Below are 15290 nucleotides of genomic sequence, written 5' to 3'. Positions count from 1 at the left end.
AATCCGTTCTGTCTGGCTGTGTCTCTGGCTTGTGGATTGTTGACTGGCGGTCTGTATCTGACACATGGTGGAAGGATTCGATTCTTTCGGCATTCATGCAGGAACCGGAGTTGTTCGTATGTGGCGCTTAGGCGGTTAGCGCAGGATTCCCATTTCCTGGCTTGTCGTAGCGTTTCTCACCCGTAGGTATTCAAAGTTTGAGACAAGATTTGTAGCTCGGGTGCTCGTTGCTGTGGTTCTGTTCGCCGAGCTGGAAGTTTTTGTTGCAAACGTTTCGTCCCCTGTCTAGGTGACATCCTCAGTGCTTGGGAGCCTCCTGTGACACGCGTCTGTGGTGTTTCCTCCGGCATTTATAGTGGCCTGTCCCTGCCGCTTCCGGTTGTCAGTTTCAGCTGTCCGCTGTAGTGGCTGGTATATTGGGTCCAGGTCTAGATGTTTGTTGATGGAGTTTGTGGATGAGTGCCATGCTTCTAGGAATTCCCTGGCGGTTCTTTGTTTGGCTTGCCCTATAATGGTAGTGTTGTCCAGGTCAAATTCATGTTGCTTGTCGTCTGCGTGTGTGGCTACTAGGGATAGCTGGTCGTGTCGTTTCATGGCTAGTTGATGTTCGTGGATGCGGATCGTTAGCTGTCTTCCTGTTTGTCCTATATAGTGTTTTGTGCAGTCCTTGCATGGGATTTTGTACACTATATTAGTGTACAAAACACTATATAGGACAAACAGGAAGACAGCTAACGATCCGCAACCAAGAACATCAACTAGCCATCAAACGACACGACCAGCTATACCTAGTAGCCACACACGCAGACGACAAGCAACATGAATTTGACTGGGACAACACTACCATTATAGGGCAAGTCAAACAAAGAACAGCCAGGGAATTCCTAGAAGCATGGCACTCATCCACAAACTCCATCAACAAACACATCGACCTGGACCCAATATACCGGCCACTACAGCGGACAGCTGAAACTGACAACCGGAAGTGGCAGGGACAGGCCACTATAAATGCCGGAGGAAACACCACAGAAGCACTTCACAGGAAGTGTGAAGGTGTCACCTAGACAGGGGAAGAAACGTTTGCAACAAAAACTTCCAGCTCGGTGAACAGAACCACAACAATGTCAATATTCTCTGCTAAGTGGCTACACAAGAACCAAGTTGTTTTGTAAATTTTTTTTTCTAAAGCAGATACTATTTCCCCTTTCTTAGTCTCCCAGATGGTTACACACCTTCAGTAATGACAAGTAATTATTGCATTCACACCACTGACTTAACTATCTATAAGAGGAGAAATAGTTCTTGCTCCCTCTAAAATGCATGGCTGCACAGCACCGCTACTCCAATATTCCACACGTGGCAATCAATCAGTGTTGGCACACCAATAACAGCACTGACCTCCCTCATGGGAGTCTTTGCTGTGGATGGGCCCTGGAGAGACCTGTGCAGCCAGCCAAAAAAAAAGAGGGAACATTGCATGTGGTGTAACTGATTTGACTCAATGATCTGGATAGACAAAATTGAAATACCTAGTGGTTTTACATGTTCGGCTGAGAAAGCTGCAAGGGAATCAACTAATTACTAATCACACCAATGTTTAATTATTTTATGCAGTAATCCACACAAAGTCTCATTTTGGCTTCAAGATAAACTTCAAATCCAATTAATTTGTCTATTTCCATTCATATTTCTTCTCATGCAATGTGAATGAAATATCCACAAAATTTCAATCCCTCTACCACTGAAACCCAATAAAAGCTGCGTGCGCAATCTACAAAACGCACTGCAGAAATTCACCAAAGCTCCTTAGAGACTTCAAATCCACAGCCATTACCGTCTAGAAGAACAGGGCAGCAGATATATGGGAACATTACCTCCATCCCATTTGCCTTCCTGATTTGGAAATACATCACCATTCCTTCACTGTCAGTGAGTCCAAGTCCTAGAATTCCCTTCTTAACAGCAATACGGGTTTATCCATACTAATGGATTGCAGCAATTCAAGGAGCCAGTTCGTCGCTACCTTAAAATGTAACTATGTAAGGTCAATAAATGCTAGCAACACCTACATCCCATTAAATAAAAATACATACACACTCATGGACATTCACAAAGGAGACCAGCATTTAGTGGTTTTGTCAAGCTAGTACTTGTTAAAGAAAATAAAAGCATGGACTATTTTCTATAAGCTTCTATTACCCCACATCGGAGAAGAAAGTACTCAAAAGATTTCTTTCTGTGCCAGATCTTCAACACATTTGATCGCTGTACTGCTGACTCAAAATCTGAGATAGTGCTCCACAGAAGCAGTCAGGAAGAGTGTTTGAGAAATGCTTAGAAATTCATGCTGTTCAAAATAATGATTGAATTGCATCAGTACCCATGTTGCCTTGCAATATGCATCCAGTAAACATAATATATCCATCATGTACGTTGATTTCTTCTATATAAATTTTGCTATTACCACTGACATTTTCCAACAACTTCAATTTCTATCTCAACTATTACCTGGAAAACTTGCTCAAAGACACAAGTAACATGAAAAAAGCCAAAATGAATCAAAAAAGTATATGTTACTATAATGCAATAATCTTTTCTAAAAGATGGTTTCTTTAAAAACTAACCTTTGTTTGCTCTGCTAGCAATGAAGATAAACTTTTTTGTGCCGCTATCTCAAACTCCTGCAGCCATTCCGAATATTCCTGTAAGCATCAAAACAGCCGTTTTTCACATTAGGAAGTTATACTGCTGCCTTACAAAGCACAAGTCAGAAATCATGCCAAAGTTAAATTGTTTTTCCAGTAACCTTATAAAAACTTTGTGGAGGTGGCTACTTTTGAGTGAAGCCTTAAAATTTGCCTCAATAGAAAACAAAGAATAAAAAAAGCTATAAATTACTAATGGAATTCAACAGCTGTATTTTAAAAGAAATATTATTTCAAGACAAAGATTTTTTTTTAAAAAACAATTCCTGTGAGAAATGGGGAGGTTGGAAAGTTGATGTTGAAAGGGACTTGCTTCACAAGGCACTGAAAGATAGCATGCAGGTACAGGAAGTAATTTGAAAGGCTCTCAAGATTTAAATTCAGAATATAGATTAGCAGATTTTTGAAGGACATAAGGATTTGGGGTTAAGCACATTGAGATAGTAATCAGCAGTGATCTAGTATTGGAGAGCAGGCTAGAGAGGCCGAAGGATGTATTCCTGCTCTTATGTTCCTACATATGCTAGGATCAAAAATGTCCTATAGAAATTAAGTGTAAAACCACAATTTGATTTGCAATCGTATTTGACAAAAACGCAACTTGTGTGTGTTAAATAAGCAATAATTACCAAGGTAGAAGGCACCAACACCCTGGGAAACAAACTTTTCAAAACATCTTTAGTCAGCGACTGTACAGCAGCAACTTGTTGATCTTTCTCCTGCTCAAAAAGAAATACATATTACATAATAATTTACAGAATTATACACAAAGTGGCAAGCAAGCAAGCAGTGACACAGCACACTGGTATATCAATACACCATGCCACATATGACAAGGGGTATGAGAATTTCACCGTTGACCTTTTGATATTCTCAACCGTAAACTGGGGAGATGGTTTGGGAAGTCATTTGTCAATGAGAAGAAATAGAACAAAAAGCACATGAGTTTCCTCATCAGCTCCAAATATCCAGTTACTTCACAATATTGGCACAGGCCTTGAAGCATGTTCACAAGCTGACTGTCTTAGGACAGTGGGTTGGCAATGGGGGGGAAAATATAAAGAAAGAGAGAGTGGGCCCAAGGAGGGCAACAAACAAAAACTGGCAAGCAAAACAGCCTAAGATCCTGCACGCTAAATTTAAAATAAAATCAACAAAACAGACATGCATTCATGAAATGAAAGATCCAGGAAAAGGAGCAGAACAAGCACAGTGCGCAATAGTTAAGTACGTATCTTTAAATTTAAAGTCATTTTAATTTTCAGATTGCAGCAGAAATCATCTACTGTAAATATTTCCACATTTATTACAACCTTGGCTGTCTTGTTCACTTTGTCCTGCAACATTTTTTCAGTTGATGTCAATGCTTCCATTGCTTTCCAGTTTTTCTCCCGAAGTTCCTAATTATTTTTAGAAAGAACCATTTCAGTTCAGCCAAGAAATTCTATGATTAGACTTTTTAAAAATCTGGGGACTAGCAATTGTGATATAAAATGAAATATCACTAAATGCATACTTTGCTCCATTTACAAGAAAAACAAAGTTTGAAAGAAACCTTAACATCTACTTTGAAAGGTTTGCCGACCGAAAGGAGGGATACATTTTCACAATTTCATTCATGTTAAATGTTAGCTCAATCCAAGGCAACAGAACTGCAGTACAGAATAGATAATCAACATAATTGCAAATGTAGTAGATTTACACATCTGAAAAAGACAAGGTAATATTTCATCCATCTTTCTCTCTCAGAAGTCAACTAACCCAAGTACTTCCTGCATTAGTTTTACTTTAAGAAAACAAGAGGTACAGCAAGCAAATTAAGAAATATCAAAAGTTTACACAGTAGACCTATGCAAGTACATTTTACATTGGTTGGTCTAATGGTTCCACAACAGTCAGGTAAAAGGCATCAGGGAGGTGAAAAGTATGACAATAACTTCTGTGTGATCAAAAAGATCAAAGTATTGATAGAAACTTCAGAAGTGACAAAAACACAAACATTTATTACAGCAACAGTTCAAGGAACAAACTAGTTCAATTTTCTTTCCCTGACTCTCCCGAAGAATCAGGGCCTTTGTGGCAGACAGACAACATTCATTTTAGCATCTTGACAAAATGGTCTGTAATTTTATGAAAATTACAATGGGAGTGCAGTCAACAACAAAAACAGAAGAAATTGCTGGAAAAGCTCAACAGGTCTGGTAGCATCTGTGGAGAGAAATCAGAGTTAACATTTCAGGTTCAGTGACCTTTTCAAGGTTTCTCTCCACAGATGCTGCCAGACCTGTTGAGCTTTTCCAGCAATTTGTGTTTTTGTTTCTGATTTACAGCATCCGCTCTGTTTTTAATGAGTGCAATCAAGCTTGGTGGGTCAGATGCTGTAGCAGGACTATACTGAAAAATGTTCAGAAAGTAAAACCCTGAGCAAATTTTGCCTTCCAAATCCAGGATGCTTGTGGCAACTGTCCTGGGTAAAATCAAAAATATCCAAAGAACGAACCAGCAGCACTCAGTCTGTACAACTTGATTAAATACAACTTCACAAGATGGAATTATAACATCTGGCCAAACCAGCCCATATCAGTACTTACCGTTCAGTGATCACACAACTGGTCTGACTTCATATTGCATTATCCATTTTCATTTGTTCAATTTAAACTTACATGCCAAGAGATCTTGCCTTGGCAAATAATCCAGAAAATGAATTCCAAATCCTCCATGGTGAGCAAAGAACTTCGGCCTACTCTTTGCTCCAAATCTCTTGCAGTTAATCTCACATTCTTGATAATTAATTTATTGGAAACTGTTTGCTTTACTCTTACAGATGCATCTTTTCAATTTTAAATGCAGTCATTTTAAACGTTCGGTTTTACAGATTGAATTTTCAAAAACCATCACTCAAACTTAGAACGCTGTTGGAGAGGATATACAAAGTGAATATTCTGTGCTCTCTGTAAAAGCAATATTCTTCCTTTGGGAGGTGAATATTGTACATAATACTCTAGAATATCTTAGGCCTTAATTAGAGATTAATTTCCTCCCGTTTTCTCAATTCCACAGCTAGTGCTGGAATCTAGAACTCGCTTCATTTTCTCCATTACAATTTTAACAGTTCAACAAGTTCCATCTACTCTTTTCTAACACATTCCCTCATCAACATATCTTTTGATCTTCAAAATGATTAGCTCCATCTCATGTTTTGATATCACTTTAAGCCTATTGGATATTGGATCTTTTGTCCCGGGTGAGTTGTTGTCAGAGTGTGGCAGTTGGGTTATGGGCTGTCAGGAATCTGAGTGCTAGGAGAAGTCTGGCTGTCAGTTGAGACGTTTTAATGGAATCGATAAAACAAAATGCACTACACAAAAAAAAAAGGACTAATAGCTACGATAAACCTATAAAAGATTAAACTAGAAGGCAATAACACCAGAGATTTTACAAGTTATCCAATCCAGACATAACACTTCGGATCTGTTGTGACATTTCACCAAATAAATTCCAGAAGACAGTACAGCAGAGCTTCACAGGAGGCTTCAAAGCACCAGATGTCACCCAGACAGGGGACAAAGTGTCTGCAAGTTAACTTCCCAGCTTGGCAAACATACCCACAACCACAGCATGTGGCACCTGAGTTACAAATCTTTATGCAAAACTTTAAGTCCTCTTTATATTTTGGAAAATTCCTTTCTGCATTTGCTCCCTCGCCATCTCAATATAATTTAGAATGCCCAGAAAACTGGGTATCAATCCTTTCATTTCATCGACTGTAAATTCCCTTCCTACAACTTGGAAGTCAGTTATACATTAGTGCAAATGTACCAAGGCCGTTTTCATCTTTATGCTCTGTGCACATTGATTATCCGCAACTCTTGCAAATTTACCTCAAAATGATCTCTACCCTCTGTATTCCCACTTATCAATGCTGCGGCATACTTCAATAGAAAATAATTTCTTTTTCCAGTCTTGATTACTGTATAGTAAGGTTTTGGACTCACAATTCTGAAGTGTCACTAAATAGGAATCGTTAACTCTTTTCTTTCCACAGATGGAACCACAGAGGTTCTCCAGAAATGAGTTTTATTTCAGATTTCCAGCAACTGCAGTTCTCTTTTACATTTGCAATAAGTTTCTTCCTATTCTATAGATCATTCCAAATATTTTATTTGAAGTTTGTCCAACTGGCTCTGTAAACCAAACACTATGTTGGTTGTATTTTAATGCCTGTTTTGATTATTTTGAAGACCAGATTGCTCCCAATTTGACCCTCTTTCATCGAAGCTATCCACTGTTACTATATTAGTAATCTCCCTTCTCTACATATCTGTTTTTTGAGTTACATTACCTTCCTGTGTGGTCCTTCTGATCCAGCTTATCCTGACTGATTCCAATTTTTCCCAGCACTTCCTTCCTCATTTAAAAGATAAGCACCAATCAAAAAAACCTAAAGACTTGGCATCCAAAAGCCTTTACGATTCACAACAAAGTAGAGGATTGTCAGCACAAATATAAATTAATTATGGCTTGACAGATGCAGCAGCAGGATGACCTGAATATTCAAAAAGGCCTTGGCATTTCAAAAAGACCAGAAGTTAACACAAATGTGGTGGAACAGTTCTGTTATTAACACATTAGTACAATAATCACATATATGAGCTTTATTCTAAAGATAAAGCTGTAGCATCAGTTTTGATAATGAAATAGCATAGGTAAGAATTCATTTATGGGATGGGTTGATATGCACCCTAACAGTAATCAAATTGTAAAATGGAGTGTACAGCACCAATGAACAGGTGTTAAGAAAAATTCCACAATAATCATGGGCAATTTTACGTTTGTACATTGGATCAGTTTGGCAAAAACACAATTTCTTAAAACAACACAACCCAGAATGATTTGGAGAACAGCATATCCCAGAGATGCAACAAGAGAGGATTATTTAATGTCCTCGATAAAAGGTGCCGTTAAGTAGCAGTGATAAAAAGGAGGTTCAGTTTGCAGATAAGGTACTTGGGTCCAAGACCAGTGCTAAACCGAAGGCATTTACAACAGTATGAACACAGAACTGACCAAAATGAACTGGAGAATTGGGTTAAAGGATAGGAATATAGAGATATACAGGTATAGTAACTTAAGATTATATTTTCAGTTTTGAAATATTATCTTGATTAGAGGAAAAGTACATTCCATAACCAAGTTAACATCAGTATCAAATTAAAAGGAAAAAACATCATGGCAAGGTTTGCGGCAAGTTGGGAAATTGGACAAAATTTAAAAACCAAACAGACTTTTTAAAAAAATTGGAATATTAAAGTCGTTTTGAAATATTATCTTGATTAGAGGAAAAGTACATGCCATAACCAAGTTAACATCAGTATCAAATTAAAAGGAAAAAACATTATCATGGCAAGGTTTGCGGCAAGTTGGGAAATTGGACAAAATTTAAAAACCAAACAGACTTTTTAAAAAAATTGGAATATTAAAGTCTGAAGAGGGGAGGATGAGAGGGTGGGCAGACAAATGGACAGGGGAGGAGGGCAGGTAGACAGATGAAGGAGGATAGGCGGGCAGGTGGGTGAGTGAGCAGACGGACAAGGGGGGAGGGAGGACGAAAGGGCGGACGAAGCAGGAGGGAGGGCGGATGAAGGTATAGGGAGGGGAGGGCAGGTGGACGGACGGAAGGGAGGGGAGGATGAAGGAGGCAGGCAAGGAGATGAAGTGATTAAATTATTTAGATAAGCAGTATTCCTCAAAGCCTGACAGTTGCATATCAAACTGCTGCTTTCGTTTGTTATGAGAAACATAAATGGAGAAAGACACTACCTTTGCAATACTTCCAGATATGACTCAAATTTTCAAGCCATTGGCTAAAACCTACATCACTCAGGGTTGGATTTTCTTGCCCTATTCTAGTCTAATTGGGCTAGTAAAATGACTTATGGGTTGACCAAGCTTTCAGCATAATTGTGAACTAAGGAGTTCAGAATCAGAAGACCTAATCAGTTACTTGGACTGAGAAGTGAATTCTTTTCAGTGTCATGCATTACCTTTTTGTTTCTTGCTTCTGCAAGGCTTCAAAAGAAGTTAGCTTGATCAGAATGTGCACATACCTTTCAACAACTATTATCAACCCATCCCTTTCATTTATTCTCTAGTCAGTTCTTTCCTGGTAAACTATATATCGTATGTTATAGATCCTATAGAAAACGTCCATTGTTTCATGACAGGCATTTAATATTGTGTTTGGCAATGAACACAATCACCAATTCATGATCCATGTTTTTAAATGCTTTCAACAGAAGTTGGCAAAAAAAAAACGAATGCTCACATGAACATTTGTTGTTCAATGATTCTTGCAATCAGGTGCTCTTTCCTTCAAATGTCACTGCTCTCAAGAAACTAACCCTTGATGCCATTCAATGCATCACGTAATAAAGAAAATTAGTGGGTTTTTTTCTTTAACTTCATGCTTGATTCCCTCCGAGATTAGGTTTCCACTCCTGCACAGTACCAAAATACTTCATACCAAGTCACAAATGACATGCAGATATATCTGCATGTTTGTAACTGAGGTAATTCATTCCTCCTCTTCATTCTTGAAGAGTCTCTGGCTTTGTATACAGTTGACCACACTATCCTCTTCCAATGCTATGAAGACAGGCTGAGTAGGTTAGGATTGTTTTCATTAGAAAAAAAAGGAGATTGAGGGGGGAACCGGATGGAGATCTACAAAATCATGAAGAATATAGCCAGGCAGTTAGAGATAAGCTTTTTCCCCAGGGTGAAGGATTCAATAACGAGAGGTCACACTTTCAAGGCAAGAGGTGAAAAGTTTAAAGGGGGATACACGCGGCAAGTACTCTACACAGAGGGTGGTAGGTGTCTGGAACACGCTGCCAGCAGAGGTAGTGGAGGCAGGCACGGTAGACTCATTTGAGATGCATGAGTAGGTGGGGAGCAGAGGGATACAGATGCTTAGGAATTGGGCAACAGGTTTAGACAGTGGATTTAGATCAGCTCAGGCTTGGAGGGCCAAAGGGCCTGTTGCTGGGCTGTAAATTTTCTTTGTTCTTCTTGGCCTCTCCATTGTCATCCATCCACATGGAATGGCTCTCACCTGGCTTGATTCTTAAATTTATCTGATCAGAGTATCACTTGTAATGGTTTCACATCTCATTCCTACACTGTTTCCTCTGGCACCCCCAATAGTTGCTTTGGTTCCACCTCCTATTTCTCATCTATAGCTACTGCTTGCCAGCATCGATCTGCAATCTCTACACATTTATTCCTCAACTTCCTGCTGACTATTTGGGGGCCTATAGTACAATTCATGAAACTAACTGCCATTTCCTATTGAAACCAAGAGAACTGAAGAAGATACTATAATATCAGAAACAAAAACAGAAATTGCCAGAAAAGCTCAGCAGGTCTGGCAGCATCTATGAAGAGAAATCAGAGCTCAATATTTCAGGTCCGGTACCCCGGCACATTGAGCTCCTAGTCCAGTCTCTCCCTCAGCCATGTTTCCAATAGCTATAATCTCCCAGTCCCATCCGTACCGAGTGCAAGAAGCCTGACAGACCTCTTACATAGACATAAATACATTTTAATTCTTAGTTTTCCGTCATTTCCTGCTGTTCTCTTGCTTGCCTTGTCTACTTAATTTGGGGGTCTTTAACTTCAGTACCAGCCTTAACCTTCATTTGTCTTACTGCTGCTTAGGGCACCATGCCACCCCTCCCCCTCAACTAGGCTAGTTTACATCCCTCCCAAGAAGCCCTAGAAAGTCTCCCACTAGGATATTGGTCCTTGGTATATGACCTGGAAAGAGAAGAGCTTCCAGTTAGAAAAGAAAGTATGCCAGTTTTCTTCATTCCTGTTAAAAAGTACATCACTTAGGCAATTCATGCTAAAAGGTACATGGTGATGACTAGGACAGATGCCTTGATTCACAGGAAAAAAAAAAGGTTCGATAGCAAAAATATTTGGGTTTGAAAACAACTCGAGTCCCACACTGGTACTACAGCCTCTGCCCTATTTGTTACAGAGGAAGACAATGGGCTAAAATGATGCACAACTTGCTGACCTCAGTTTTCTCTGTCCAGCTGAGTTTTGCCCTTATTGATCTTCTTCCAATGCCCTTCCAAACAGGCAGCTTCCCAAGTTCATGGATACCAGTATCAATAGCCATCATTATTTTTCCACTTGCAGCAAAGATGTAGTAGCATCTTCCAAGTTTGTGTTGATTTCAACATCCAGTGAGAGATTCCTCAAGTTTCGAGCTGAGATACATTAAACTATCAAATCGCTCCAGTGTTATTTTGTCCATGTTAATAAAGAAAGATATAGAAACATGATGGACCATGACACCTGTCTTACTGATGCTGATCAAGCCATTCCATTTACTGGCATGACGGCCCATTCATTTATTACTAGAGATGTTCATTGTATGAAATGCCAGTTGGCATCATAAGTATTTCTGTTAAGGACTTGGCTCATCTTCATGTTGGATCAAAGACGTACAAGACTAAATAGTAATCCTTTTTTTGCCACCCTTTTCAAATGGCCTGTAGGCTCACATTTTGATATGTATACTCAAAAATATCACAAACACATTGTAACTAAAATTTATGATACTGTTGAAATTACAATGAGTTTATCTCAAAAGCAGCAACCACTTGTAAATTTGTGTTTGAAATGAGGAGTAAAATTTTTTAAAAATCAACAGCGAAGGGTGACCAATCATTTCAGCTTTTAGCAACAATTGATGAATTTAGGATTTATTTACTGAAAGTGCAAAATAGACCTCCAGGCTATAAAGACACACAGGCACAAAATAGCCAATGCTCCAGTATTCCAAGGCTAATGGCAGCAATGCTGACGAATTGGGAGATTTCAAGCTATTCCAAAACTCCCTATAATTCATGATTATCCTTGAATATGGTTATTCCTGTATTATGAAAGGTTTGGCTCTTTTCTTGAATAGGACAAATGTGCACTCATCTGTTTCATCATTATTCACATTCTACTGCAGTCCTGAAATTAACCAATGTGTCTCAGTACAAAAACAGAATTTCAGCAGGACCTTAGGTGTAACTCATCTGCTTTCTATATTTAAAAATATTGGAAACCTAGGCTTGGCATCCCCCAGTTTCTTCACAGCATCACTTTCAATTGCTTTAGTCTTGCTGATGCTATGAACCCAACCTAAGGTTCTTAGAAAGAAATTATCGGTTTTATTCATCTTCCATGTGCAGTTACATTCTCATTCCACTCTAAGTACGTTTTATTGCCATCTAATAAGAAAACAAAAGCTCCTCTTTGGATATATTTAAGACCTGTAGTTAAAACATCCAGTACAAATTACTTTGAGTTACACTCACATTATTTTTCTTCCTTTGTTGATTAACAGCTGTCTTTAGGGAATCTGTTTCTCGGAGCAAAGAATCAATCTCTTTATCTTTTTCTGAAAGTCTAAAAAATAATTACAGTTTGAATGTTGGCATAGCATTCTGTTTCTTTTGCAGAAAATAGTTCACATTCTCTAAAGCAGGCACTCATTTTTACATTTGACACCAGCGTGTCACACAGCAGCTCTCTGGAGTAACCAGTTAAGCACTGAAACAAGTGAAGAATACATTTGTTTGTGAAAGGTACCTTTCAACTTACAAGTAATAACTTGCTACATTTTTGTAATTAAATAATTTATTACTTAGTTGGAACAATTATCTTGGTATGTGCATGAATAAATTAAACCAGTATCTGATGAAAAGGAGATTACTGATAATAGATCCTGTGTAATATTGTCATAAAGATGACATTGCCCAAAGAGGGAAAATATAAAATTGCATCTTGCAGCTCACTTACACATTCAGCAGTACTTCACTCTTCAGTAGTGCAGAGTCCTGTTGCAAGGAAATAAAAAAAAATTATGACCAAAACCTAAGCTTGACATTCAAGACATACCCATCTCCACATTGACAAAGTCTGTTTCATTACAGAAAATTTGATACAAGCCATATGGACTGCAAATAAATTCTCATGCTTGTGCACACATTTAGTCATTTACATTCAAAGAGAAACATTCTGTACTCATTAAAAAGTTCAACCACATTGAACTTACAAAAGAAAAGCATATGAACATAGGAATAAGAGTAGGGCAGTCTACCAACCCTGCCCCTCCATGCAATCATAGCTAATTGAACACTTGAAAACATTTTTCTTTTCCCATCCCCAACAGGTGGGCACACATTGAAATGTTCGGGTTTTCAGCTATATACAAGTTCGAACAAAACAACATTTGTGGCATTTACGGGTGATGCAGATCACTTGGGGAAAGAAAAAACATTTTTTATTAGGTGAGTGAAACAAATGTCAAAAGACCTTATCCTTTCTTTCCAAATTCACTTGTGCATGTAGGCATCGCTGGCTGGCCAACATGCATTGCCTATCCTTAGTTAACCTTGAGAAGGTGGTGCAGAGCTGCTTTCTTGAACCCTTGCAGTCCATGTCGGTACTTAGACCTATGATACCATTAAAGAGGGAATTTCAGTATTAAGACCCAGAGACAGTGAAGAAAGATGACTATATTGCCAAGTCAGGAAGGTAATTGAAAATGGTGTACCCATTTATTTGCTACTCTCTCCCTTCTAGATGGAAGTCGTCATGGTTTGGAAGATGCTGTCTCAGGATCTTGTACATAATGTACACTGTGAAGTACTAAGCATCAGTGGTGGAGGGAGTGGATGTTTGTACATGTGGTGTCCATCAAGTGGGCTGCTTGACCCTGGATGGAGTCAAGCTTCTTGAGTGCTGTTGTAGCTGCACCCATTCAGGCAAGTGGGGAGCATTCCTTCAGATTCCTGACTTGTATTGTGGAGATAATAGACAGGTTTTGCAAAGTCAGGTGATGAGTTACTCACTACAAAATTCTTAGCATCTGACCACACTTTATATAGCAAGTCCAGTAGAGCTTCTGGTCAGCAGTTTATGAAATTTTGTATATCAATTTGATAGCCATTAGAGTTTTTAAAAAATAAACCATTGTACTACAGCTCAGTATTGAATACAAATAAATTCTGCAAACAAAGTTACTAAATAATACCAAGACAAATACAATTGCCGACCATTCATCTAAAAATCTTACTTGTTCATTGGTTTTCTCATGCAATTGCTGAATTTGAATTTTCAATCCTGCATTCTGATGCTGAAAATCCTTTATTTAAAACAAAAAAAAAGGGAAATTTATTTTGGGAAATACCAACCACTTGCAGCTCAAACTTAATGCAGGAAGAGTCCAATAATCAGATTACCTGCAGCTTTGTCACATAGCTAGCAATTTCTTCTCTACTATCTGACAGGAGAGCCTTCAAGTTATTAATTTCTTGTTCTTTTGCTTCAATCCTGCAAACAAAAGTAAAGTCAGATAATCTACATATTACATTTGGAATATAAACTTACTTGAAGGATACTTACATAGCTTGTGATTCTTTAATCAGATTTGCTTTAGTGGAGACCTAAGAAGATGCAGAAATTCACAAAATACATGTTGAAATCCATTGTATAACGTGAAAGCTTTTCCTAGCTTCAAAAAGCATGATAACCTGCAGACCGTTTTACAAAGTAAGAGAACATTTTTGGAGGGGGGAGAAGAAAAAGGACTGTGCGACGCAGGTGGGGGGTCAGACAAACCAAGAAATAATTGATAAGCTGAGAAATACAATCTAGCGGTATGGGATAACATAACAAACATGAAAGAAGGCGGTCAATCTCCAAAATTGTTAAAATCAAATGTTGAATGCTGAAGGCTGCAAAGTACTTTAGGTGAAGATGACATTGTTCTTACAGCTTGCGTTGAGCTTCACCTCAGCACTGCATCAATTCAAAAGTCAGATGTGTTGGCATGGGAGCAGTGTGGTCTGTTGGAGCGGCAAACAACCGAAAGCTCAGGGTCAATTACAGACAGAGCGTATGGGTGATTGTGTTTGGCAAACACAATCTACATTTTAGTCTTCCCAGTGTACACAAGACCATATTGCAAGCATCAAATACAGCAGACGAGATTGAATGATGTGCAGACGAATTGCTGCTTCACCTGGAGCCTTGGACTGTGAGGTAAGAGGACATGAAGAGGTTGCACCTTTTGTGATTGCAGATATACAGACTAGGTGGGTTAGCTATCAGCAAAGTGGTGTAACACTAGTGTCTGGCACAAGGTCCAAAAGTTGATAAAGAACCAGAACACTGCAATTTTGTTTTTTTAAAAACTACACTTATTCCAAACCGAGTTTTTTAGTTAATTAAAATGTTTATGAAAAATAGGCCAGGAACAGTATAGCTAAAAAATACAGGTCAGCCAGATATGTGTATTTCTGCATACTATTAAGAGAATAAATAAATGTAACATGCTCCATGGCAGATTTTTCAAAAATAATTTAAACTGATGTTTCTTTTCATTGGATACTGACCCAATAACAGCACTCAATTTTTACACAAATTCTAAAACAACAAAATATTCCCAAAGCCCTTGACAAGACAATGGAACAAACACGAAGTCACAGAACATGACTGCTAATAAAGTGACTGATG

At 38.5% G+C, this 15290-nt stretch overlaps 1 protein-coding gene across 7 annotated transcripts in view; it reads right to left on the bottom strand.

Moving 5' to 3' along the window:
* Positions 1-15290, bottom strand: part of ktn1 (kinectin 1) — a 141252-nt gene that overhangs the window by 21384 nt on the left and 104578 nt on the right. For 6 of the 7 annotated variants that reach the window (XM_043697723.1, XM_043697722.1, XM_043697728.1 and 3 more), the window contains 8 exons: positions 14178-14218; positions 14015-14105; positions 13849-13917; positions 12570-12607; positions 12086-12176; positions 4019-4105; positions 3335-3424; positions 2625-2702 (listed from right to left, as the gene is read on the bottom strand). In XM_043697723.1, coding sequence (XP_043553658.1) covers positions 2625-2702; positions 3335-3424; positions 4019-4105; positions 12086-12176; positions 12570-12607; positions 13849-13917; positions 14015-14105; positions 14178-14218 — 585 coding nt within the window. The remainder of the gene's footprint in view (positions 1-2624; positions 2703-3334; positions 3425-4018; positions 4106-12085; positions 12177-12569; positions 12608-13848; positions 13918-14014; positions 14106-14177; positions 14219-15290) is intronic. The other variant, XM_043697726.1, reaches the window with a different exon arrangement.

Source organism: Chiloscyllium plagiosum, chromosome 10 (assembly GCF_004010195.1).
Source record: "Chiloscyllium plagiosum isolate BGI_BamShark_2017 chromosome 10, ASM401019v2, whole genome shotgun sequence".
NCBI classification, from domain to species: Eukaryota; Metazoa; Chordata; class Chondrichthyes; order Orectolobiformes; family Hemiscylliidae; genus Chiloscyllium; species Chiloscyllium plagiosum.
The sequence above is the reverse complement of the archived record's forward strand: the minus strand, read 5'-3'. Positions and strand labels throughout refer to the sequence as shown.